General features: G+C 42.4%; 1 protein-coding gene across 1 annotated transcript in view; it reads left to right on the top strand.

Annotated features, from left to right (window-relative positions):
* The window catches only part of ip6k1 (inositol hexakisphosphate kinase 1), a 33,529-nt gene extending 9,020 nt beyond the window's left edge, over positions 1 to 24,509 (top strand). The window contains exons 2-9 of the mRNA XM_061041294.1: positions 5,864 to 6,130; positions 7,621 to 7,766; positions 7,856 to 7,982; positions 11,934 to 12,174; positions 13,883 to 14,064; positions 15,798 to 15,973; positions 17,219 to 17,452; positions 18,948 to 24,509. Coding sequence (XP_060897277.1) covers positions 7,650 to 7,766; positions 7,856 to 7,982; positions 11,934 to 12,174; positions 13,883 to 14,064; positions 15,798 to 15,973; positions 17,219 to 17,452; positions 18,948 to 19,469 — 1,599 coding nt within the window. The 5' untranslated portion in view covers positions 5,864 to 6,130; positions 7,621 to 7,649 and the 3' untranslated portion in view covers positions 19,470 to 24,509. The remainder of the gene's footprint in view (positions 1 to 5,863; positions 6,131 to 7,620; positions 7,767 to 7,855; positions 7,983 to 11,933; positions 12,175 to 13,882; positions 14,065 to 15,797; positions 15,974 to 17,218; positions 17,453 to 18,947) is intronic.
* The last annotated feature ends 395 nt before the right edge of the window (positions 24,510 to 24,904 follow it).

Raw genomic sequence — 24,904 nt, 5'->3', positions numbered from 1 at the left:
TTTCATTATTGGTGAATACGTCTGGGTGTTTGATTAAACCTCTTCTAAGGTTGGGCGGTTTATAACATAAATAGTATTACATCTAGAGATGTTTCAGTCAGTTTAACAGAAGTTTAAACTCAGGTTAAACGACTCGTCTAAAGATAAGAAAACACTCAGACAACAGGTAGAATTGGGGGGTTTGGTTTGCTGACTGTGGCTAACGTTAGCATCGCTAGCACCACCAGCCTTCAGTCCTCCCTGTAGCTCGACATCCTCATGCCGGAGCTAGCTGTGGTTCCACATTGTTCCAGTCGATGTGCCAGTTTAACCTGACACAGCCTACAAATTACTTTATCTCTTTTGTCCCCAACAAAACCAAAATTCTGCAGCCATTACAGAACATCATCCATCACTTGAATGCATCACTTTAGACTCTGTCACAAACACTTACTGAAGTGTTTCATATAAAAACTGAAAGCAGAGATCCACTGTACTGTTTTCAAAGTCTTGAGTGGATTAATGTAATTTTATTGTTTTATCTTTATCCCTAACCTTAATCCCCCGTTTGATCAAATGAGTGGGGAGACAAGTGTGTTACTTTAAATCTACTTGTTTGTTGTTTTTATAAATCACTCTCATGTCACCTGTTCTTTGAGCAATTTGATCAAAGAAAGATTTATTCAAAAGGGAAATGAAGTTTAAATTTGTGATTGTTTATATGTTATTATTTATCTGGAGTACAGACGACTCAGAGAGAGTGTATGTGTGTGTGACTGTGAGTGTGTGTTCATATTTTAATGGTTTCTGTGTGTTGTTGTTGAGTTCAGTGAAATGTGAGGAGTCATTGGTGATCGGGGTGATTTCACTGATCCCAGAAAAGAGCAGATTTTTGCTGCTAATTTTAGAATTCATTGCTCATGGGAAAATTGGGAAAACTGTTTACTTTTTGTGTGTGTGCGTGTGTGCGTGTGTGCGTGTGTGTGCGTGTGTGTGTGTGTGCGTGTGTGTGTGCGTGTGTGTGTGTGCTCTAGCCTGCATCTGGGGCCCATGCTTGGTCATGCTCTGATCATGACTTGAGATGAGACAGTTAGATGTTGAGTTTCCGTCGTGGTTAAGTTTTGTGCAGCGTGCTGTGAGAAAGTCGTGATCAGAGCCTGAGAACGTGAGCATGTTTTTTTTTTTTTTTACAAGAACAATACAATAATGAAACTTCTTACCTTAGGTTAAAAGTTGGAGGTTGTCAGTAAGTGTTAGGTGCCTGACATAAGTTTCTTATTTTATTTCAGCATGATGTGTAGCCTGAAATATCCTGCGCCTCGAGGAGATATATAATGTCAGCCTTATTAACCTTTAGGGAAAAGAAGCAGAGGCACAAAAGCACGATGCATGGGCTGAATATTTTATGAATGAGGAGAGCGTTTAAAGGTCATGTAGTAACTGGATGATAACAAGATGAGACGCACCTTCTGATTCAGCTCAGCAGGTCGTTGATTGATCAATGGCGTGTGTTAGCTTGTTGGTAATGAAACAGAGCAGGGAATCAAACTGTCAGGAAAAATTCAAACCTTTTTTTGGTTTGATTAAGTCATAAGAAGAATATTTCAATCGCTCCAAATGATGTGAGAGGAACATCATCTTTTTTTTATTGCAGATTAAACACATCAAACAAAAGCTTTACCCAGCGGGGTTAGCTTTGAGTAAATTTCAAGTCATGTAACTTAATTTGTAAAAAACAACTGCTGTCACCACAAGTATGCACAAACTTCACTGACAAGGAACGTAAACTTGAGGATTCTAATTTAAAGGTCACATATTCTCCTCCTCTTCAACCAGTTTAAATAAGTCTCAGAGCTCCTCGAAACATGTGTGTGAAGTTTCTAGTTCTAGATCCACTCTGATCCTGTATTTGATCATACCTATAAACCCCTCTATTTCAGCCCTGCTCAGAACAGGCTGTTTCTGTGTCTGTACCTTTAAATATGTAAATGAGCTGTGTCTGACCACGCCCCCTCTCTGGAAGGGCTTGGGTGTACTCGAGCTTTCTCGCTCCATGTCCTATTGTTTACGGTGAGAAGGCAGACTCAGAGGGCAGAACAAACACCTAGCTGTGGTTATGTCACCCACCTGGGGGAGGAGTTACTGCCCTTTGTGATGTCATGAAGGGAACATCTCCAAACGGCCTGTTTGAGCACACATTTTCTGAAAAGTGGAGCAGGTAAAAGACGGAGAGGATGGACTTTTCTCATCATTGGGGGGTTTGTAGACAGACTAGAGACACACAGTAGTGTTAAATGAACATTGTGAAGTTTATTTAGCAGAATATGTGACCTTTAAAAGACCTTATTGCATTTTATTAGCATGATATTATTTAGAAGTAAAGGCCTACCTTTGACTAAAATGTTGCATTAAACCGATTCTAACATTAAAAAAAGAGCTTCTGTCCTGTAAGGAGTCTGAAGTGTTTGAAAAATGTCTCTGCATGTCTGAGCTGTTGCGTATGTGAGTCCATTATTTTGGGCCCACATGGTGATATCATCACAGTGTCATGCCTCACTTCAGCCTTGACACTGACCATCATGCCTGACACACACACACACACACACACACACACACACACACACACACACACACACACACACACACACACACACACACATAAAAAGGCCCTGACGTCATCTTCTCTCCTTCTTTATTTCCCCCATTCCTTCCCTCTTATCTCTGTCTTTATTCCCTTGTCTTCAGGCAGACGATGATGAGTCATGTTGGGGAAGATTTTAGATGCAATGTGGGATAAACGGCTATGATAGGAGGGGGAAGCAGCAGGTAGAAGATTGAAAATAAGGGAATGTGGACACCTGTATACTTAAGCCAAATGCATAAGAAATATCACAAAGCAACAGGCTTTTATTAGCCTCTATAAAAGTATAAAAGGGATTTATTTCCCATGATCCATACTAACAGACCATGCATCCCCAACACACCTTATACGCATAGATACGTCGTATGCACGTTTGAAATCTAGCTTGTCTGAAAGTTCGGCATGATGCACATCGAGCAGAAACTGTCACACAGGCCCGCAGGGGGATTTCAAAAATAAAGGCGTACCATAAAGATGACAATTTAGAACCATGGTTTGACTTTCAGTTGATTTGATTGGATCATTGGTCAACCAATCGATGTATCGATCCAGGCCCATCCAGGCCCACATCAACCCTCAACGTGGCCCTCAGGTCAATTTTTACATATCAATTAATTGGAAACATGAAGAAAACATGACAAAATCTGCCATGAAATCATGAAAACCAGAAATATGTCCATAATAATATTTGATCACTGGTATATGTTGAGTGAAATTTGAGACATAATTGTCTGTAATTTTTTTTTGTATTCTACAATTTGGCCCCCTGGCAGTCAGAGATAAATGAATGTGGCCCTTGCTGTGACCAAAGTTGTCCATCCCTGATCCAGACCAATGGATGGTTACGTCTTTAGTGAGTGTTGAGCGTGCAGTGTGACCGTCATTCACGTAAAGAAGCTGCTTCATACTTTTTACTGCATTGATAAAAAGGAATAAGATGTGAACATAGCGTCCGACTCTGTTGCTGTGTCCGCCATCCTTTCATGTCATGGCCCTGCTTCTGCTGTGAGGTGTGTGTGTGTGTGTGTGTGTGTGTGTGTGTGTGTGTGTGTGTGTGTGTGTGTGTGTGTGTGTGTGTGTGTGTGTGTGTGTGTGTGTGTGTGTGTGTGTGTGTGTGTGTGTGTGTGTGTGTGTGTGTGTGTGTGTGTGTGTGTGTGTGTGTGTGTGTGTGTGTGTGTGTGTGTGTGTGTGTGTGTGTGTGTGTGTGTGTGTGTGTGTGTGTGTGTGTGTGTGTGTGTGTGTGTGTGTGTGTGTGTGTGTGTGTGTGTGTGTGTGTGTGTGTGTGTGTGTGTGTGTGTGTGTGTGTGTGTGTGTGTGTGTGTGTGTGTGAGAAAGAGCAACTCGGGAAGATTTCGGCGGCAGCCTGTCCTGTATGGAATTTTCTTGACATTTTCAGGAGTGCATGTGTGAAAAAGTGCTTGAAATTGATCTCGGTCTTGTGACCATTCTCAAGGTCGCTTGTGGAAGATCTCAGTCTGATCTTAAAATCTGCAGCATTCTCGTTCTGGTCTCGGACAAAGACGACTCAAGAGTCAAGACCTGTCAGAACCACAACTGCAGGAGTTTAACTAAAGTGCCATGAAAAGAGATCTGTGGGTGTTTTTATGAGAATGGAGTGCCTGTCATTAGTATGTTCTGGGGCTGTCATTATTTCAATGAAATGCATTGAATCAGATCATTATTGGGATATTTTTAAAGACAGGCCCATCCTCTCTGTTGCCTACATGTAACAATAAACCTCCTAGTTAAATTCATAGTTTGTAGAAACAAGCCTCATTAAATGTGTGCAGGACCTTCATCAGCTGTTTGATGTGGTAATTGGGGAAACAATCTGCCGTTTGTCCGCCGTTGTAATTGTCTCCTGAGTCGTTGTTTCAAATGCTAAATATTCATCCTCGTGGTTTTTATGGTCGATAACAGCCGGGCTTTGATTTCATTCTGTGTGCTGCTGAATGATTATTGTTAGAGAATAAATCCTGAATCACAAAACATCCTGATTAATGAGGACGTTTAAAAAAAACAAAAAAAAAACATGAATATTCATCATGTTTTCAAATCATCAGCAGGAGGACGTCTGTGAAAGCGAGCGCAGACTCATGGACCTTAGTTTGAAACAGACGTTTTCGAGGCGCTCCAGGAAGTAAATAGAACCTCGAGCAGGACACACAGAGTACAGAGAAAGTTTAGAGGACTTTAAATCTTTGCAGGACTCTTTTGAAGCCTCTACAAACAGCGTACAGGAGGGACGTGTTTTCTGACCCTGCTGCCGGTGACTCTGCACTTCCTCCATCATTGAGCTATGTAGAGAATCAAAACATGTGTGTATTTGAATGTGTGCATTCACTCTGTGTGTGTCTGTGTGTGTGTGTGTGTCTGTGTGTGTGTCTGTGTGTCTGTGTCGAAGCCAACGTGCTGAAACATTTGATGTCAACAGTTTGTGGCGACATGCCCAGAAAAGTGTGTGTGTGTGTTATTTTTACACAGCGCGGCGCCGCCTGCTGCAGACTCTGTTCGATCACTTCTCTTATTCATGACAATGTTGTTTACTGTTGGAAACGGACAAAATGCAAATAATTTCATGTGATTGGAGTTATTCCACAAAACTAATGTTCGCTTCAATCGTAGCTATGTGTCACTCACAGCATGCTACAAACGTTTCAGACCAAGACGTTATAAAAACCTAAATATACACTTTTTTTCTAACCCCAAAAATCAAGAAGTTTAATAACTATAGATATAAATGTAGTGGGATTGATAATAATACAATATTTAACTCAAGATTTTAATGTTAAAAAGTAAGAAGGCAGTTGTTACGAGGCTGAACCCACCCAACAATATTTAGAAACAGTAAGACTGAGAGAAAATGTTTTTACTATCAAATGGAAGATTTCTAACGCGGTGTGAAATGCTTCTGGACTGACTCGTACATCAACTTAGAGATATTGGATCTGTATTAAAATTAAGTCTGTTTTATCCCTGGTTTATATTTATTTGTTCTACTCTTTTTTTCTTTTTTTATCTTAACCAATTTTTAAAAAGACGTTTACATGCATCAGGACCTGTTTTTTGACATTTTGAAAACCCCTTTATGTTATATATGGATCTTCAAACAGGTCACACGTCCTCTAAGCTCTGTGTCTGTTCTTTAGCTCATAGTTGAAGTTTTTCTCTAAGTTGTGTCCTGAATAAATAAATCTCTCGCTCTGACTAACAGGCTGACGTTTCCTCTCTCTCTCTCTTCAGGGACGTGGTGACCTGTTGACTCTGGTGAACTGACACCCTGCGTCTCGTTCCGTCCACCTCCATACCCCACCCCCTCATCCCCTCATCCCCTGTCCTGACCAGTCTCCGTGCTGCCGGCGGTGGATTGGAGCACTCTGATTGGAGGATTTGCGAGGTGGTTTTTCGGTCTGGCGCCGCCTCCCCCCGGGGCCGGCGTGCGCTCCCAGCAGCCCGTGGTGCCCTGTGCCCCCCCCTCCCCGTCACTGCACAACAGAGCCCATGCCCAAGGTGAGAGAGACCCAATGTAATGCAGTGGAGACCCCACAGATCACTCAGCCTGAGCGAGCTCTTTGAATTCTTTATTTGGACCAAAAAGAGAAGAATAAATCAAAAGTCACTTCCTCTCTTTAAAGAAAACCAAGAGTTGTTTGTAAACATGTGATGTTGGCTGGGGCTCACCATGGCAACCACAGAGACCAAACAAAGGACAACATTCAAAGTCCTGCTTACTCTTGTTGGTTTGTCGAATGCTGCCCCGGCTTCAAACGCACAAGTTAGCTAAAGCTTCATTATGACCAGTCTCATGAATATAGTGTCATTCTGAATGCAACGTTCCAACACTGAACGACAGCAGCTACATGGTGCATATGTTACAGGATGTTGCACCCTGCTGACCTTTAAATGCACAGTATGGACTGCAATCTCTGAGAGAATGTCTGTACAGAGATCAGAGAAGCAACAGAGGGCAGGAAGTGTCTACGATGATTTGAAGGGTTTGATGTTTTTGTCCGTGCACACTCAGCCATCTTTACCTTCACATTTCTTAACAATATCTCAAAATGAATGTCATTAGCTTGTAAACTGAATACTCGACACTGACAAAAACTTATTTTTAAAAAACTCCCTGGCACACATTGAACACAACATAGCTGAACATATTACTGCACATCAGTATCAGAGGGTTTTACAAGAAAGTTTCAAGCTTGTGTGTTTTTGGCATTTCATGCATTGTACCAGTTAGCTTAGAGCTCATGTTTATCTATTGTTTATGTTCTTCTGGAAGAGCAGGTTGAAAAGTCTCCCTGCAGCAGGAAGGAAGGACCTGCAGTATCTGTCCTGCACTCGAAATGATTCGTCTGCAAATTTACCAGAGACTGTTTAGTTGGTGTAGCTTCTTATGTTTAGAAACCATGAAACATTTTGGAAACTTTTCACATTATGTGTCAACAAGTCTAGGAATGCAGCGCAGGGATGCATCAGCTTAACATCTGTATCAGACTAAACTGGCCATGTTGACAAATATTGGACCATCGAAAAAGTAGGGGAGCGTGCACTGATGTCAGGAGCATTGTGAATCTGTTGTGTCGCATCAGTTTAAATCTGACCAGCTAGTTTAGCTAACTGCTGATTCAGAAAAGAGTTTAAATGGGACAGAAGAAGTCCACCTTTGAACAAACTCTTGATTTGTTTTCATGGTTAAACATGAAAGAACATGTCGTCTGTTAAACTGTCTCAGAGAAAGATCAGTGACATTGTAAGAGGAAGGACTACTAATCATTTAAATAAATCCAATCTCATAGCTCATTGAAAAGACAGACTACGGAGGAATGAAAAACTGAAACTGGAGATCAGCTGAGTTGTTATATTTAACACTGATGTCGCTATCGGTCCTGATTTTCACAATCGATGCTCTAAAATCATCTGTGGTTTGGATTTATTGAGAAATAAAAAAGGAGATCTTCCTGTCACCAGTCAATAAATCCCTCTCCCGTCTCCAGGAGGAGTCGCGGTGCGTCCGCCAGGAGCCATGTGCCTCCCTCACAGCAACAACATGGACAGCAAGCTACAGGGGGCGGGGCCGGGGGGAGGGGCTATACTTCGATCACGAGCAGGAGGCGTTCCACTGGAGCCCTTCATCCACCAGGTGGGTACAGAGAGAGCAATGATTTGATGTCATAAGTGTAACATATATGTGATAACTGTTTTCACATTTGTGTGTTGTTTTGTTTGTAGGTGGGGGGTCACACCAGTATGATGCGTTACGATGACCACACGGTGTGTAAGCCTCTGATCAGCAGAGAGCAGCGCTTCTACGAATCTCTGCCTCCAGAAATGAAAGAGTTCACTCCAGAGTATAAAGGTCAGTCACAGGAAACTCTCAGATGTTTGATGTGCGCTCAGCCGTGGAGGAGAGCTGCGATTATCTGTGGATTCTCTTCAGTGAATTGTTACAAAGTGCTGAGAGGACGGTGAACACTTTGACCCTCTGCACATGTGGCTCACATGATACATAACGATCCTGAGGTTGTGTTACTTTATGACTTTTGTTTACTTTATCAGAGAGACAGGACGGTGGATAGAGTAAGAAATCAGTTTTTTGTTTTTTTTTTCTTAATAGGAACTGCTTAAGATAAGGTCTTAATGTGATCATGGCTGCTATTGCAAAAGACGTGCTCTTTTTTCTGTTCTTTTAGTTTATTTTCCTTTTGGGAGGGGGGGTGGGGTTTTTATTTTTATTTCTGCTGTTTTTTGTTTAGTCTGTATTTTCTATGTTTATAAAAGCAATAAATAAATATATATATATATATATATATATAAAGAAATCAGGGAAAGAGAGTAAGTGAGAAATGACATGCGGGAGAGCAGCCACCGGTCGTATTCAAACCCGGGTTGCCCGCTCCGACTACAGCAGCCTCTGTCCATGGGGCACCATGCACACTGACATCTAGGCCTCCAGGGCCCACACGTGTTTTTGGACATTTGAGGAGACACCGTGTTGTGTTGTGTCAGCAGAAATGTTCAGAGCTGTAAAGCTGTCTATGTTCAACCAGTTAGTGACATAACATGTCAACACGAAGAAGGTCCGGCAGTAACCGGCTGAAAGGGAGGCATATCGCCACCTACAGTGGCAGAGTCAGACATACATCCGTCAATGAATCGATTCTCCCTCTGTGCCTCTCTGCTGGGACGAGGACAGTGGTCCAATAAAATGTTCTAACTGAGCTCGACTTGTAAAGCTCCAACACATCCAAAGTGTGCATGTGTGGTTTGTGGCCTAAACATTCAGTGCAGTATTACATGCACTGCTAATTTATTGCTAATGCTAATTTAAACATAAAATAGTTCAACAATATGAGAGACAGTGTGTGTGTGTGTGTGTTTAAATCCACTCTGCAGTGAGCCGGTCTGTACCGATAGATTCCCTGTATTCAAAAGTAATCAGATTTTTTTGTTTGTTATTGGAGGACGTTTATAATTAAATCAGTTTTTATGACCCTCCTAGACATCTGTTGCATTAAAAAGATCTCAAATCTCTTTGCCCCCCGGCCTCCTCCGGTGCTCTAAATAGTTTTGCACCTCCGGGTTGGGTGGCGGGTGGAGAAACAGGCAGACGGACAGACGCAGCAGAGGGACGGATGTGCGGATGTTTACTGGTGTAGCCGCTCTGCTCTCCATCAGACGACACTGAAGCTGCTTCCACCGGCTCTTGCTGTAGTAACAGAGCCAAACACACTTTGACAGCAGCGTTCAAACACACACGCATACTCCTCTCCTGCACGAGTGTGACCTATTTATCATTTTAGAAAATTATATAAGAAAGGTGACAGTGACAGGGGTTGTTTTTTTTTTTGGGGGGGGGGGGGGGGGGGGGGGGGGGTTAGGAATGTTTTGATGTGGAGATTAACAGACATTATGAAGGTGGATGGAGCAGGTGTGACGCTAAAGATGGCTCTGTTCCATTAGAGATTGCTTTTAAGTAACAACTAGTGAGCCAACAGCAGGGTCCTGACTCTGAAGCACTTACAGGGCAGACAGTTTTTCATTACAATGCATTACTTTCAAGCCTTTACAGTTTGTGAAATGTCTCCAAACACAAATATTTCACCTCGAGCCATGAGCTGTGACCCAGTTCAACACGAAGCATTGATTCTAAAACTGTTAAAAGTAAGAAGTCGAGTCACATGAGAAAACTTTGACAAACTCTCATTTGTCAAAGTGCTCTTGAGGATACTAATGGACAAAAATGTATTGAGTCGTAAGAATCAAGAGCAGTCATTCATATGCTGATGTAACGTACTTTTGGCTTTTGTGTGTTTTTCCACTTCTTTAAAAAACAAACTTGAGATTGAGCAAGTCATCTGTGTTGGTAATCAAGCGGCAACCTCTGGTGTGGAGAAATTAAGCCAACGCAAAATTGCACAAAAACTGCAGTTCCTCAAGTGACCACTTGAGGCCGGCTGCAGAAGCCCCAGAGGTCACATACACACCCATTCAAAAAGTCTGTGTTCTTCCCTACAGTATGTCTACCAGCAAGAGAAACTGATTACCAACTAGGGATGCACCGATGCATTGGCCAATATCAGCTCTGTTTACAAACATCAGCACATCTTGGCGGCATGAACCGATGTCAGTATCCGATGTTGATTCGTTGTTTCAGATCAGTTTTAATGCTGACATCAAGTTCGCCTGACTATTGATTGATAATTGCACTCTGCCTCTATAAAAGCAGAGTTGTTGAATAAATGATAAAGCATGAATTAAGGGTTGTGCACATGATTAATGCTAGACCTGCTAAACATCAGCATGCTGCCATCGTCATGGAGAGCCTGTTAGTCCTACTTCCTGTGAAATCAATAACTTTGATTGATCGCGATTCTTACAGGAAAAATGGCAGAAAATAAAAAATGATTTTCTTGTAATGTATCAACCGATTCTTAAAGAAAGCTAAATCTGTTTCAGACGTCAGAAGCATAAATTTACAGTCCCTGCACTTTCATCCTTCAGCTCTCTGTCTCACTGACCTCTGAGGGTCTCTACACAAGGTTTATATTTTCCCTGCACACTGACCTGCAGGCACCGCCCCCCCCCAGTCCAACCTGCCTTTGTTGTGGGTCCCAGTACCATGACAACAGGAGTCCAAAAGGAGTCTATATTTAGCCCTGGATTTCTGCCCACTACCATTGTTCTGCTGATTAAATAACAGCAGACTGACAGACAGCTGCCCAGCGACGACTTTCTGATTCTGTCAAGGTCGTTTCATCTGGAAACAGTTTGACGTCAGCAGATCGGATTTCTCCTTAAGTTGTTGGTGTGGAGGTTGTGAAGAAGTCCAGCAGAGGACCTGACTCTTCAGTTTTTGGACTCTTATCTCTGGAGAAGGTTTCCCACCACTGACGTCAAAATTCAATTTGGACCAACAGGGAGGATGTTCAGCGTCTTACTCAGCAGGAAAGAGGTGTTCTAAAAATAACTCGCTTAATGTTTAAATAAAACATTGCCAGACATTCCTGTCCGGGCATTTAATCCATTAACAGTTCCACAATTGAATTTCCGGAACATTTATGAGATCTTCATAAACACACAGACGACAGTAAAATACAACTTTAAGTGTATCAGTGAGGTGTTATTCATCCTTCATCCTTGAGCCTCCAAAAGGGCTTCACCTCTGGAGGCACCCTAAAAATCTTCCCTCTTTTCATCTTTGTCTGATCTTAAGGGGGGAACACTTCAGTCCAGAAGTCCTTATGTTGAGATCTAGTGTCTTCTTAAAGTCTTATTTATACTTCTGTGTTTAATCTTCACCATAAGTTGTGTTATAACTTCACATTCTCCATTAGCCCGTGTATGGTTTTAAGTGATGGAGTGGTGCAGAAATAATGATGGCTGAGTTTTTTTTGCAAGCTTTGACTTACTGTACTCTCTCTGCTAGGACTGCACTGTTGTTGATTGTTATTGCCACATGATCTTTGACCTTACACCTGTTGATCTTTACATGCAGTGTGAAGATACGAGCAAGCAAACGATCGCTAGCGTTAGCATGCTAACACAACACTGCAGCGCTAGTTGTTATGGTTTCATGCTGGTGCTCAAGGGCTACATCTACTGGATCAAAAAGTTGCATATTCTTAAACTGAATCGACACAGGAAGACATTTTCAGAAAGCTGTAAATGTTTGTTAATTCCTCCTTTGCTGAGTGTTTTTTTTCTTTAAGCTTCAGGAATGACAAACATGATGTTAAAGTATATTGCTGGTTTGTAATTAATGTCCAGTATTTTAAACTTCCTGTCTGTATTTTATTGTGTTCTGCAGGTGTGGTGCTGGTGTGTTTTGAGGGTGACTTGGACGGCTACATCAACCTGGTGGCGTACCCTTACGTGGAGAGCAACATGGAGGGGGGGCCCCCGGAGCACGAGGAGCGGGACCCCCCAGAGAGGGAGCAGCCGAGGAGGAAACACTCCAGAAGAAGCCTCCATCGCTCCTCCTCCTCCTCTGAACACAAAGACGAGCGGAGCGACAGGAGGGAGGTGCACGACAACGACGCTTCTGATAAGTAAGTTCATTTAGTGTTAAGAGTTTTTTAGAGGACTCGTTGGTGACTGAATATTAATCATCTTTTTCATTTGGACGATAAACAATGAAATAATTCCCCAAATATTTGGCTGCAGCTTCTCAAGGTGAAGATATTGAGCTTAGAGGACATCACATTAGACTCAGACGACCAATTAAATCATGATGAGAATAATTACTTTAGATCGGATGTATTGCTCCCGGGCATGATGGGATTTGTAGTGTCCTCTATTTCTCATCTGTAGTGTCTGTAGTTACCTGAATACTTCCAATGAGAGTCAGCCAGACGCTGATTTTTCATAGATGGTTTTATATTATACCCTGAGATTGACAGGCGGATCGGCTCAGTGTCAGCAGTAATGCAGGCGTTTCCTTTTTACTCTACATCACTGAACCAACCAATCAGAGGCTAGGAAAACCACAGAGGTAGAGTCATGTTTCTAGATGATGCAGAAAGAAATTCCAACATTTAAAAACACAAATCATAATCAACTTCAATCAATCAACTTTTATTTGTATAGCGTCAACTCATAACAAGTGTTATCTCGAGACACTTTACAAGAAGCAGGTGAAATACCTTACTCATTGTCTGTTAACATTACAAAAGAGCAGGTAAGAAGACCTTACTCATTGTTATGTTACAAAAAGCAGGTAAAAGACCTTACTTATTGCTATGTTGCAAAGATCCGGCCTATCCATCATGAGCACTTTAGCAAAGCAGCAAAAGTTACAGTGGTAAGAAAAAACTGTCTTATTAAAAGGCAGAAATCTTCGGCCGGATCCCCGGCTCATGACGAACAGTCTTCACAGGCCTAGACTGCGCTGGGCTTGGAAAGGGATAGGGGGAGAGATGGGATAAGATGCAGGAAGAGGGATAGAGAGCAAGGGGGTGGGGGGAGGTAGACCGTCCATCAGCAATCCGGTGGGGAGGGGAGGGGGTGTGGGGGGGTTGTTCTGGCAGGCCGCCAACCCACGATCCGGTGGGGAGGGGGTAGTGGTGGGGTGGGGGTTGTTCTGGCAAGCCGTTAACCGACGATCTTGAGGAGCCTAGGAGAGCTCAAGAGCTCCCAGGAAAGTAGGTGGTTAGTGACTGAGATTTATAGATAGATACATGCAGTAATATGATGTACTGTATATGCAGAGAGAGAGAGAGAGAGAGAGAGAGAGAGAGAGAGAGAGAGAGAGAGAGAGAGAGAGAGAGAGAGAGAGAGAGAGAGAGAGAGAGAGAGAGAGAGAGAGAGAGAGAGAGAGAGAGAGAGAGAGAGAGAGAGAGAGAGAGAGAGAGAGAGAGAAGAGAGAGAGAGAGAGAGAGAGAGAGAGAGAGAGAGAGAGAGAGAGAGAGAGAGAGGAGAGAGAGAGAGAGAGAGAGAGAGAGAGAGAGAGAGAGAGAGAGAGAGGAGCTCAAGGTGCCAGTTCCCCCGGTAGTCTAAGCCTATAGCAGCATAACTAAGAGCTGGTCTGCACCAGCCCTAACTATAAGATTTATCAAAAAGGAAAGTTTTAAGTCTATTCTTAAAAATACAGACTGTGTCTGTATAACTGTGTGAACTCAAATATGTGAACAGTTAACTTTAAAACATAACGTGTTTTTAACTTAAACTCCAATATGAGATCACTGTTCAAACTTACACAATGGTGAAAAAAGATTTGAGCCGCACTACATTGCTCCTCCTCTCTCCTCCTCCCTGCAGCCTGGCAGAGCTGAAGAGTCCGCGGCTCGACCCAAAGATCCACTCGGACGTTCCCTTCCAGATGTTGGACTGGAACAGCGGTTTGAGTTCAGAGAAGATCAGCTACAACCCCTGGAGCCTGCGCTGCCACAAACAGCAGCTGAGTCGCATGAGGTCTGAATCCAAGGACCGAAAACTCTTCAGTATCCTTCGTCGGCCAATAACAATCGAATTATAATAATCAACATCTTTTTCTTATTATGACAAAAACATGTTGCATTAAGGCGCATATTTCCAAGGTTAAAAATCATCTGCAAATGGTGTAATATTATGCAGAGGAAAAGCCACATTATTCAGCTGTAAGAACCTTGTAAATATGTAAACAAGCTCTGATTTTTAATTAATGTAAGTATAGAGACGCTGGCTGAATAATATTATTCATAAGAAGCAAACTGCTTGTTGGAGTGTTTGGCGACTGAATTGTGTAACAGTTCAGTCGGGGCTCTGTGTGTGAATATGGTTGAGAATGGGGGAAAGGGGGGGGGGGGTCGAGGTTATCAGGGCAGAAGTCGTGTTTTGATCTTGAGCTTCAAAGAGAGCGGACTGCAGCTGCCTGGAAAACAAAACACACGCTCTGTCCTCCATGATGTCCGTCTGTCCTCTGTCACGTTCAGCAGGGCTGCTGTCACTGGAGGTCGTCTGCGCACAGACATCGTTCACTCTGCTTATTATTGATATTATCACAGACATGATCCGCTGCATGCGGTGATGAGGTCTGAGACCATATTCCTGTTCAGAGCTTTCTGGGAAAGAGGTTTCAGCATCTTATCAAATAATATCGTCCCTTTTCTTTTTTATTTGTTATTTTTTTGGGGCCAGTTTTGCCTTGGGAGAGGGGGGGGGTGACATGCAGGTTGCTGCGACAAGGACTCTAGCCGTTGTACGTGGGGCGGGCAAAATAACCACTAGGTACCTTGGTGACGTAAAAATGAAAACAGAGGAATTCAAATATAAATCTGTGTGAAATATATTCAGATTGATAATCATGAATGTTCTCTGTCACTTATAACCACATTTGCAAATTTGCATATTAATTTAGACGAATCAGAACGAGGGGGCTCCACGCCGAGTGTTTGTGTTTTTTATAGATTGGAACAGACTCATGAATTTCCTAGATGAACATTTCTCAAGTGTGATTTTCTCTCCGTTTACAAACTGGGAAGATGTTTCTGAAATATGTTGTCCAAATTATCAGAAGTGGACCCTTCAAACTTTCAATCCAGAGGGGTAATTTGTTTTCAGCCAGGTAAAAATGAGAAACATTTAGACATTAAGACATAGACTCAGATATTAAAAACAACATTAAACATGACATTCATTAATACAAGAGCCCAGAAAGTGACAACAGAGAGGATTTAAAACTGTCATTAAAACCGGACGTGAATAAGGAAATGCCCCTTCACTGGGTCATCATGAATTCAGTGGTTTGAAAGCTTAATTTATTACAGCAAAATGTAATTCTGTTGGACTTTGGTGATCTGAATCTCCTGCCTGAGGGCAGACGCTCAATCTTAACAAATAGAGGATGTTGAGGACACTGTAGGACGTCTGGAGCCTCAGCTGTTGCTCTCTTATTAAAGGTGAGAGACAGATCAGGTACTGAAACATCAGGGATCTTTTACAGGCTACTTCGATGATGTAATGAAACCTATTGAGAGATTTCCAAACCTCACATTGGTCTATTTACTTTTTTACAAGTTTTATCAAAACATTTTCACTTTTTTTTTTTTTTGGCCTAGGGATGCCAACTTGTTTTTTGATATTGGAGTTTATAGTGTTATGTCTTTATGTGCATCACTTTAAGTAAAACAACAACATATTGCCTAGAGATCAAAGTTCAGACACGTTTGCTCCCTAACAGCAGCATGTCAACCAGAGTTCCTGTTGTTGGAGAACGTGGTCCACCACTTCTCTTACCCCTGCATCCTGGACCTGAAGATGGGCACCAGGCAGCACGGAGACGACGCCTCCGAGGAGAAGGCGGCGAGGCAGATGAAGAAATGTGAACAGAGCACTTCAGCGACCCTGGGAGTCAGAGTGTGTGGCATGCAGGTAAAACAACCACTGCTACAGCTCACACATGCTTCAAAAACATGGCCGCCTCTGAATGCAGAGAACAATTGATTAACAGTCTTTAATTCACTTATAGTTTTTGAGTTTCTAATTAATTTCTTGTTTTTGTCTCTGGGGATTCTCCAGCTTTATACTATGATTATATATCATAAACCTTTATAATAACACACACTCTTAATGCTGCTGCATTAACATCATAATCACTATTATTTTACTTGATATGGAGATCATGATTATTAAACATGATTACTCCTCTGCGGCACACTCTCACCTTGCGTTTAAAGATCCAATCAAAATATATCATGAGCTCACAGGAAGCAGCGGCGTCTGTCCTCGTGTCCGTTTCGTCTGTCAGTTTGTCACGTCCTCAAATCACCTGTCGCCATTAAAACCAGATTACTTCAACCATCACATTCACAACAACTCAACCCCAGGTGGTAAACTCCTGAAGGCATGCTGCCGTCTACTCTACCTCAAAGCTGACATGGAAGTACAGGCCACACCGGCAGTTACCTCGTATTAAATATGCCGCATGCCGCAGTGTGGCTGAAAAAGTATTCATACATGTACTGCTTGAGCTTTAAAGGAACTAAAACTAATAATCAGGGTACATATAGTTTCTGAACAAGGCCTTAAAAGTTTTGTATTTCCATCACAAAGCACCACATTTAGTGTACAAAGATCTTCAATATATTCTCTTCTGGAGGATTGATACCTGACGTCTAATGCAGTAAAGGTTTTGAGAGGGTGATGAATTCACAGCAGCTACTCACCACAGTGGATTATGTTTTTGTTTTTTTCTCCCCTTGGTCCTGATTTGCTGCCGAGTCTGTTTTACACCGCCGTTACTGCAGCTAATAAATCTCAGATTAGAAAAGGGATACGTCTCTTGGTGTTAATCTTTTTTTTTTTAAATCTGTGAAGTTAGCTTTAAATTCCCCTTGAAGTGGTCTTAAAAAGATTCTTAAAAACCTGAAGTATACCTTTGGGAATCCCGAGAGTTACCCAATAATATTAATTGGGCCTTGGCAACACACACACATAAACATCTTCTCTACTGCTAATATATCTGATGTAGAGGTGTGAGGGAGAAAAAGAAAAACGATATGCTTGATTTAAAATATCGTCCATAAAGAAGGAGTCATGGATCGACTTAAAAAAGAAAGTCATGAATGTAAAGACGTCTGTGATATCATGTGACTGACGTCTCCTCTCTGTCTGCAGGTGTACCAGCTGAACACGGGTCACTACCTCTGCAGGAACAAGTACTACGGCCGTGGCCTGTCGATCGAGGGTTTCCGTCAGGCGCTCTACCAGTACATGCACAACGGGAAGGTTCTGAGGCAGGACCTCTTTGAGCCGATCCTGAATAAGCTACGCAGCCTGAAGGCGGTGCTGGAGAGGCAAGCGTCCTATCGCTTCTACTCATCTTCACTGCTCATCATCTATGAGGGACAGGTGAGCAGTCCTGAAATACTTACCAATACTCCGCCGAGCCTATCTCTCCCCCATTACTCGGCACAGAGGTGGGATTACTTTATCTCCCCATTACACCTCTGTGACATTCATAGTGACAGTGAGACGTCACAGAGACGTACATTTCACTCCCTGAACAGACAGTCTGAATAAGGCGAAAGATTTTGAAAATGTAACTTAAAAACACCTAGATTTTGTAGATTGGGATGAAAGGAGGAAAGATAATTGGATCTGGATTCACCTTGTTCTCCTAAATATCAATAATACTGTGTATTCAATCAGTAATAACATCCTCTTAACCACTTTATTTGGCGCTCAAACTAAGTATGAATGTCTTGAAAATCTCTAAGCACACCAGAGAACTTACATGCTAATACTGTTTGAATGTTTCCATGCTTATAATTACAGAAAGAACGATATATAAAGATGTTGTTTAGATCTAGTTTATGTGAAATTCAGTTCTTGCCATTTTAGGATTTTCAACCTTACGTTCATGTGCAAAGCCAGCTGCATCATAAACGTAATTGTGCACACTTTGAAATGTGTGGAGGTATCTCTAGAGCATTAGTTCCCAACCTGGGGCCCAGGCCCCCCTAGGGGGGGACATCTGAGATCTCAGGGGGGGCGAGAGTCTGCTCTGAGGTTGTCAAAATTAGATTTGCACATATTAAATGGAATCATGTTAAAACATTACTGAGACATTTTTACAAAGGTATTTTGGTAAGAACGAGTGTGTGGGCATATTCTGATGAATGAAAACTATTCAAATGTATGGTCATCTTTTGAAAGCAATGTACCACTTTTTTCATGTCTTCTGGGTGGACTCGGCTTTTATTGGTTGCAAGTAGGGGGACTCCAAGGAAAAAAGGTTGGGACATGATCTAGAGAGCACATCAGAGAGTTCAGGCCATGTCCAGCTACTGGATGTGCAGGATGTAAACTACAGACAAACGAAGAGAAGTTAATATTATGATGATTCAGAGATCACTGCATCATTTTCCTGTGTGTTTGGACATTACGGTCCTGGACTTGTTTCATATATTTTCTCAGTTTTGTACTTCAACTTCTAAAATGGAACATATCTATCTGCAGCTACTTTGACAGTCAGGTTTGTCGCTGTGCAGAGGTCATACAGATGTGGATAATTGCGGTCTTGGTCTATCAACTTGTCTCTTAAACTTTCTGCCGTTGTAGTGCCTGCTGCTGTGTTGACTGTGTCACAGTCCCTCTGTCTCTACACTGCCCCCTACTGTTCATGTGTAAACTGCATCTAGTTGCAACCACGTTAAGTTTACTTTTGAGGACGTGTACAATCAACGCTCCAACCAGACGCAGGGACGTTCATACGCGTAATCATTAGCAAGTAAATCTCCGGCCTTGAAGTAAAACCGAATCTCTCAGAAGATTTAAAAATAATAGAAAGACAAATTGTGTTTGTCACATTCACACTGATCACTGTTGTGTTTGATTCTTTCAGGAACCTGAGGCCCCTTCAGTCCTCAGCTCTGGTCAGCATGCAGCCCTCATACAGAAGACCCCTGCGGTCCCTACAGAGCCTCACCGTGGCCCCGGGCCCCAACCACCCCCATCCACAGGAGCCTCCTGTGAAACGGACATGAGCCAGAACCCAGCCTCTGGGTCTCTGCCCTCTCAGGGACCTGGACGTATGGCTCCTCCCTCTCCCTCCCCTCATCCTCCCCCACAGACCCCGTCCACCAAATCAGACTGCCACTCCTTCCTCCCCCCTCTCTCCTCCACACACCCCCATTCAGACTCCTTCTCCCCTGCTCCCAGCTTAATGTCCTTCCCCCCTGCCCCTCCCCACCAGCCTCAGCAGCCCCCCCTGGTGGACGTTCGTATGATCGACTTCGCCCACTCCACCTTCAAAGGCTTCCGTGGCGACACAGCGGTGCACGATGGTCCGGACCGGGGCTACGTGTTTGGACTGGAGAGCTTGGTCCAGATCCTGGAGAGTCTGCGGGACGACAACCTGCAGTAGCTCCACACACACTCTCACACACACACACACACACACACACACACACACACACACACAGCTTGTTGTGAGTTAGTCCAGGTTGTGCTGCAGAGTCCTCAAGAATCGGGACAGTTTGGCTGTGAGTATGGAACATGGGTCTGCAGGACGTCACCATGGAAACATGGGCATTCTACAGTCAAATAGTTACCATAGCAACAACCAAGAGATGGGACAGAGCAGCTAGAAAGGTGCAAATTCCAGATGATGAACCTCTGTCTACCCGAGTTTCTCCACACACACACACACACACACACACACACACACATATTTGTATATCTATCCTTGGGAGGATCTTCATTGACAAAATGTGTTCCTTAACCAGTAAGCATCCAAACTAAACACAACCTTTCACCCTCAACCTGAACTGAACCTTACGATCCCCTCCACTCCAAAATAGTTTTTTTCTTCTTGTTCCTTCGCTCAGTTCCGAGCTATACCGTGCAAAATTGTGTAGGTGCAGAGTTTGTTGAAGAGGATGAATGTTTTTCTCAGCTCTCCTTAACTCTGGTTGAATCACAGTCCCGAAAACGAACGAGGCAGCGAGAAATTTCATTCTGCAGACAGATTTGGGATTTTAGAAATAACATGTTTAAACCTGAAAGGTAGTCTTTTTTAACTCAAGGGTTTCTTCAAGTCTTGACATTCCCAGCATGAATGATGAGTCTTGGCTAGTGCAAATAGTGATGTGTAGCGCTCTCCCCAACCCTCAACAGGAGGCATTTGTGTAGACGGTAAACATCAAGGGCTGCTTTCATCGTGCCTAACTGAACGCAAAAGTCAGACTGTTTCCTACCTAGCTAGGTAAGTCTGTGCTAGGACACGATGTAAGTTCTGCATTAGTTTGCTTCTGTGAATCAGGAGGTGGGAAAAGGCTGATAAGCAGCCTGCTAGCCCATAATGCTAACCCAGCTAATTTACAACCACATCACCTCAGATAAAGAAAACCACTGTATGCATCAGGACAGCCGCACCTCTCCACAATGTTCTAGGTTATTGTTGAAATAACACACATACAGATGAGCACAGATATTTTGGGAGCCAATCAATTTTTTTTAAAAGGCAGGAGTAGGTGTAATCCAAAATATGTTGATTTGGTGGATGCTAGATTTAAATTATAATTCAAAGTAGAGGTTTTTTTTAACATCTGCTGCAGGGGGTCTTTCAACTCAGATTTACGGTGAGCGGAGAAAAACAAAAAGATAAAAGTGAAATACTCTGCACACGCGTCATCAAACATACAAGACCAACACGACCTTTGAAGGGTGCAAGTATAAGCCCAAGTGTCCGAACACCTAAGGTCAAACAATTCATGGTCCTCACCAGGATAGAAAACACACACACAAACATTCACACACATAGACACACACGCGCGGGTATATCCTGGGAACAGTTGTCTGTGGAGCAGTTTGACAGACTGCTCCTCTCTGACCGACCAATCAGCTGACTCCCAGGGGCCGCCCATTGAAACCGGCCAACACTCACTTTACCCTCCACCTCTTCCTCCTCTCCCTACCCTCCTCCACCTCCTCCTCTTCACCCCTCTTTCTCTACAGAAACCAAACCTGGACAGGTGAACTGACTCTTTCTAGAGTTAACTTGACAACGCACTCAGAAACACATCCAAGCATCTGTTTAAAGCAATAGACGGGGAAATTAAGAAGGCGATTTTTGTTTTGTTTTTCTTCAGCAGTGCAGAGGGCAGCATCGCCCGCAGGGTGAAAAAGTGCAACAGAGATTTGAATCGTAGACGTAGGCTTTAAGGAGAGAATATAGATCATTTCTATAACGCTGTATGTCTGTTTTTTGGGCTTTGTTCAAAAACGTTAGTAGTCGGTGTCCTGTAAAATCATCCTCTGGGTTATTGTGTAATATCGAGAGAATTAAGTGTCACTTTCCCAAACTTGGTCTGGTGGTGTTTTTATTATTGTCAACAAATCCCTTCAAAAGACTCAAACCAACAACAAGTGATCCTCTAACAAGCACTGTGTGTATCCAAAGCCTGATTGATCTCATTCCCCTGAGCTCCACTGCTGTCTAAATACTATTAAAAACACATCAGTGAGTCACACTGTTGCACTGGAAGACATTTTCCTTCATTACAATGAACACATAGTTTATTTTAAGTCAATCACACAAAGTCCTGCTGCTGGAAAAACTCACACAGGGCACCACATGTAGATTCAAACGCCACAGAAAATAGTCCCCAAAAATGCACTCCTTACACAGTCACTTTTTTGCTAATACCAACTTTATTCATCTGTTTACAGATATTAAAACTAGTAGTGAGAACAGAAGTAGTAGTTTTTATTTAATGCCTTTCTTTGACAACAAGCAGTAGAGAGCAATAACCGAGTTCTGTCCATGGAATCAAATTTAGCTGTTCAAAACAGAAATTCAACTATCTTTTCTTTTTCTTCATTTCACTCCTTTATCAGCCTCATGCATGCGGACATATGGACTTTAAAACGTATCACTTCTCTCATTTTTAATGACAAGTTTAGTGAGCTTTCTGAACTCTGTGTCAGCTCTGCTAGAAGCCCCAAAAAGCCAGGGATGGTTACTGCAGCAATAAGGTACAATACGATACCTGGCCCACCATAAGGATAAAATCACGATACAGCGATTGTGCGAGAATTAACACCCTGTAAGACAATCATAAAATGACACATCAAGGTATCTGATTAAGTGAAGAATACAGAATGCTACTAAAAAGGTAGAGCATGATTCATGTATTTATTATTCACTGCAGTACGGTGTCAGTTTCACGACTTAAAAAGCGTCATTCTTTGACTTTTTCCATCGCTGTCTGACATAATCCCGCTGTCTTCTTTTTCTGTTTGGAGCTCCGTATTTTATTTATTGATAAAGTATCAAAATGTAAGCACCAGGGATTCAATAATCTTAACACATGAGTCAGTACGACGATATGTTGCCGTATCAATATTCTCTCCCGCCCCTAAAAACCTGCCAAAGATCATCTGAAAACACTGATGTGAAACTGCTCTATTCATTGTTTTCACGCTCACATCCTAATGTGTTGCTATAATTGTTTGAGAATAATTTAGACCTTTGCAGGGAATACGGCTTCCTGTTGTGAACTATGAACACAGAAGGAACCGCTAAAGCTATCTAGCAGAACGAGCACAGACAAATAAGCTACGGGTTATTTAGCCACCAAAAAGGAGCTTCTGAAAAACACTGGTTTTTAAAATGAAGCTGCTTAATCAGAGATGTTTTTTAAAGCTTTAATCAGTGTGTGTGTGTGTGTGTGTTTGTTTTGGAGAGAAGGAGACCTCTCTGGATATTTATATCAACACTAGAGGGTTAGTAGAGTTCACAGCCTGTCGTGCTGTTGCTCCTCCGTTTCTCTGTGTGCAATCACACAGCTAAGGAAACAAACAAAAGTCAAGAAGTTTGACTGACGACAGGAGGGTCCTCTCAGATGCTCATCGACTAATGATTTGAATCTTTGACTTTTAAGTGGCGGCCCTAGAAATTTTAAGAGGGTCTCTGATTGGGGGCTTTGGCGTTTGTGGATATATTCTTCATAGACAGGCTATCACCACGTCCTCTTCACACTAAATACATGTAGCTCTTCTGGAGCTTTTGGTCTTCCTCTTGAGGAAAGTTGCTCAAGATCTGTTGGAGGAACTGAAATTGTTGGATTTGGTCTTTTTGGGGGGATTTGTTGACAACAAAATATTTCAAATGAAACCAGCCTAATTCTTTTAAGTTGGGGCTGGGTGATGTGGTTGAATGACAAGAATATTTAATAAGAAGAATATTTTTCTTACATATATTATATTCATATATATCTATATATAAATGTGATAAAATCACATTATTAAAAAGTCTGCAAAATCACTCTAAATCATCAAAAAACAAAGCTGGATGGTGCCCTCTTTGTCTGCAAATCAGAAAACAAATACTGTTTCCTGTTTCTTCCTTTTTTAATTGGAGTAATTGAATTTGGACAGAACATGAAAATTAAAAACATCTTGACAAATTGTGATGATTATGTCTCAATAATAATGTTGACTTTGCACCCAGCCCTGCCTCAAATGTGTCACCATGACACAAAAAAAAAAAAACAGTCTCAGAATGATCCTCAAAGACTAATGTTAAGACGTCACCATCTTTCTCATCTGATTGGTCCTGATGAGACAGTGTTAACCAATCACATTTGTCCATTTATGCTTCCTTCATTGAGTTCCAGAGGCCTGCTGTGACACAGCGCCGCCCCCTGCTGGACAGCAACAGAAACTCACCTCCAGAGGCTGGAATAAAAGAGAGCAAATATGAATATTTTATTTTTGGTTTATTGAGGTGATAATTTATTTTTTTATTGTACCCTTCACCGATGTGTGTGGGTGGATGTTTTGTCTTTTACATGTCCGCCCCAAAATGTATAAAATGTAAAGAAGTTAAGACACAGTGTGCAAGAAACGCAGTATTATTGGAGCTCACTCAAGTCTGTTTGTTCTGCTGCTGAATGAAGACTTTTTGGGTATCAAACAAAATCACATTAATGTTTAATGAAGAAAAATTCTCACAGAAAATTCAGACTTCAGTCGCTCACTGAGCCCGACACTTGTGCCTGCTGAGGAGATGTTGCTCAGGTGGGAAGCTCTTCTGAACGTGTGTGTGCGTGTGTGTGCGTGTGTGTGCGTGTGTGTGCGTGTGTGCGTGTGTGTGTGTTAGACACCATCATTAGTCTTTGGTTTGTTTCACTTCACATTTAAGGAGTCGGTAAAGAAGTGCATGCACATTAACGCCCTCCTGTTCGGGTCAGTTTCCTTCACAGCGTCAAACCTTCCTGTTACAGACGTCACTGAGTCGAAAGCGGTGACGTCCATGTGTCCTCTCTCAGATCATGATTCTTCATCATAAGTGTTAGCCTCCATGATCGATCAGTTATTTAGCAGCGTTTTCTGCATCTGACATCATCCTGACTGTTTGTTAGAACAGTGAAAGTACGTGAGATTAAATCTTTCCAGAAGCTTTTGGGCTCGTGTTTTTACTCAACACATAAACACATCAATTTCTCCTCCACACAGCAGGGGGCAAAAAGGCATTCTGCTGCATAAATGTACTTGAAGGTCACATATTCTCCTCCTTTTCTAAAAGTGTAAATAAGTCTCAGAGCTCCTCAAAACATGTGTGTGAAGTTTCTTGTTGTAAATCCACTCTGATCCTGTATTTGATCATGCCTATAAACCTCTCTATTTCAGCCCTGATCAGAACAGGCTGTTTCTGTGTCTGTACCTTTAAATATGTAAATGAGCTGTGTCTGACCACGCCCCCTCTCTTGAAGGGCTTGGGTGTACTCAGGCTTTCTCGCTCCATGTCCTATTGTTCAGAGGTGTAAAGAGTACTAATATATTATACTCAAGTAA

The sequence above is a fragment of the Labrus mixtus genome, chromosome 7 (assembly GCF_963584025.1).
Source record: "Labrus mixtus chromosome 7, fLabMix1.1, whole genome shotgun sequence".
Taxonomy (NCBI): Eukaryota; Metazoa; Chordata; class Actinopteri; order Labriformes; family Labridae; genus Labrus; species Labrus mixtus.
The sequence above is the reverse complement of the archived record's forward strand: the minus strand, read 5'-3'. Positions and strand labels throughout refer to the sequence as shown.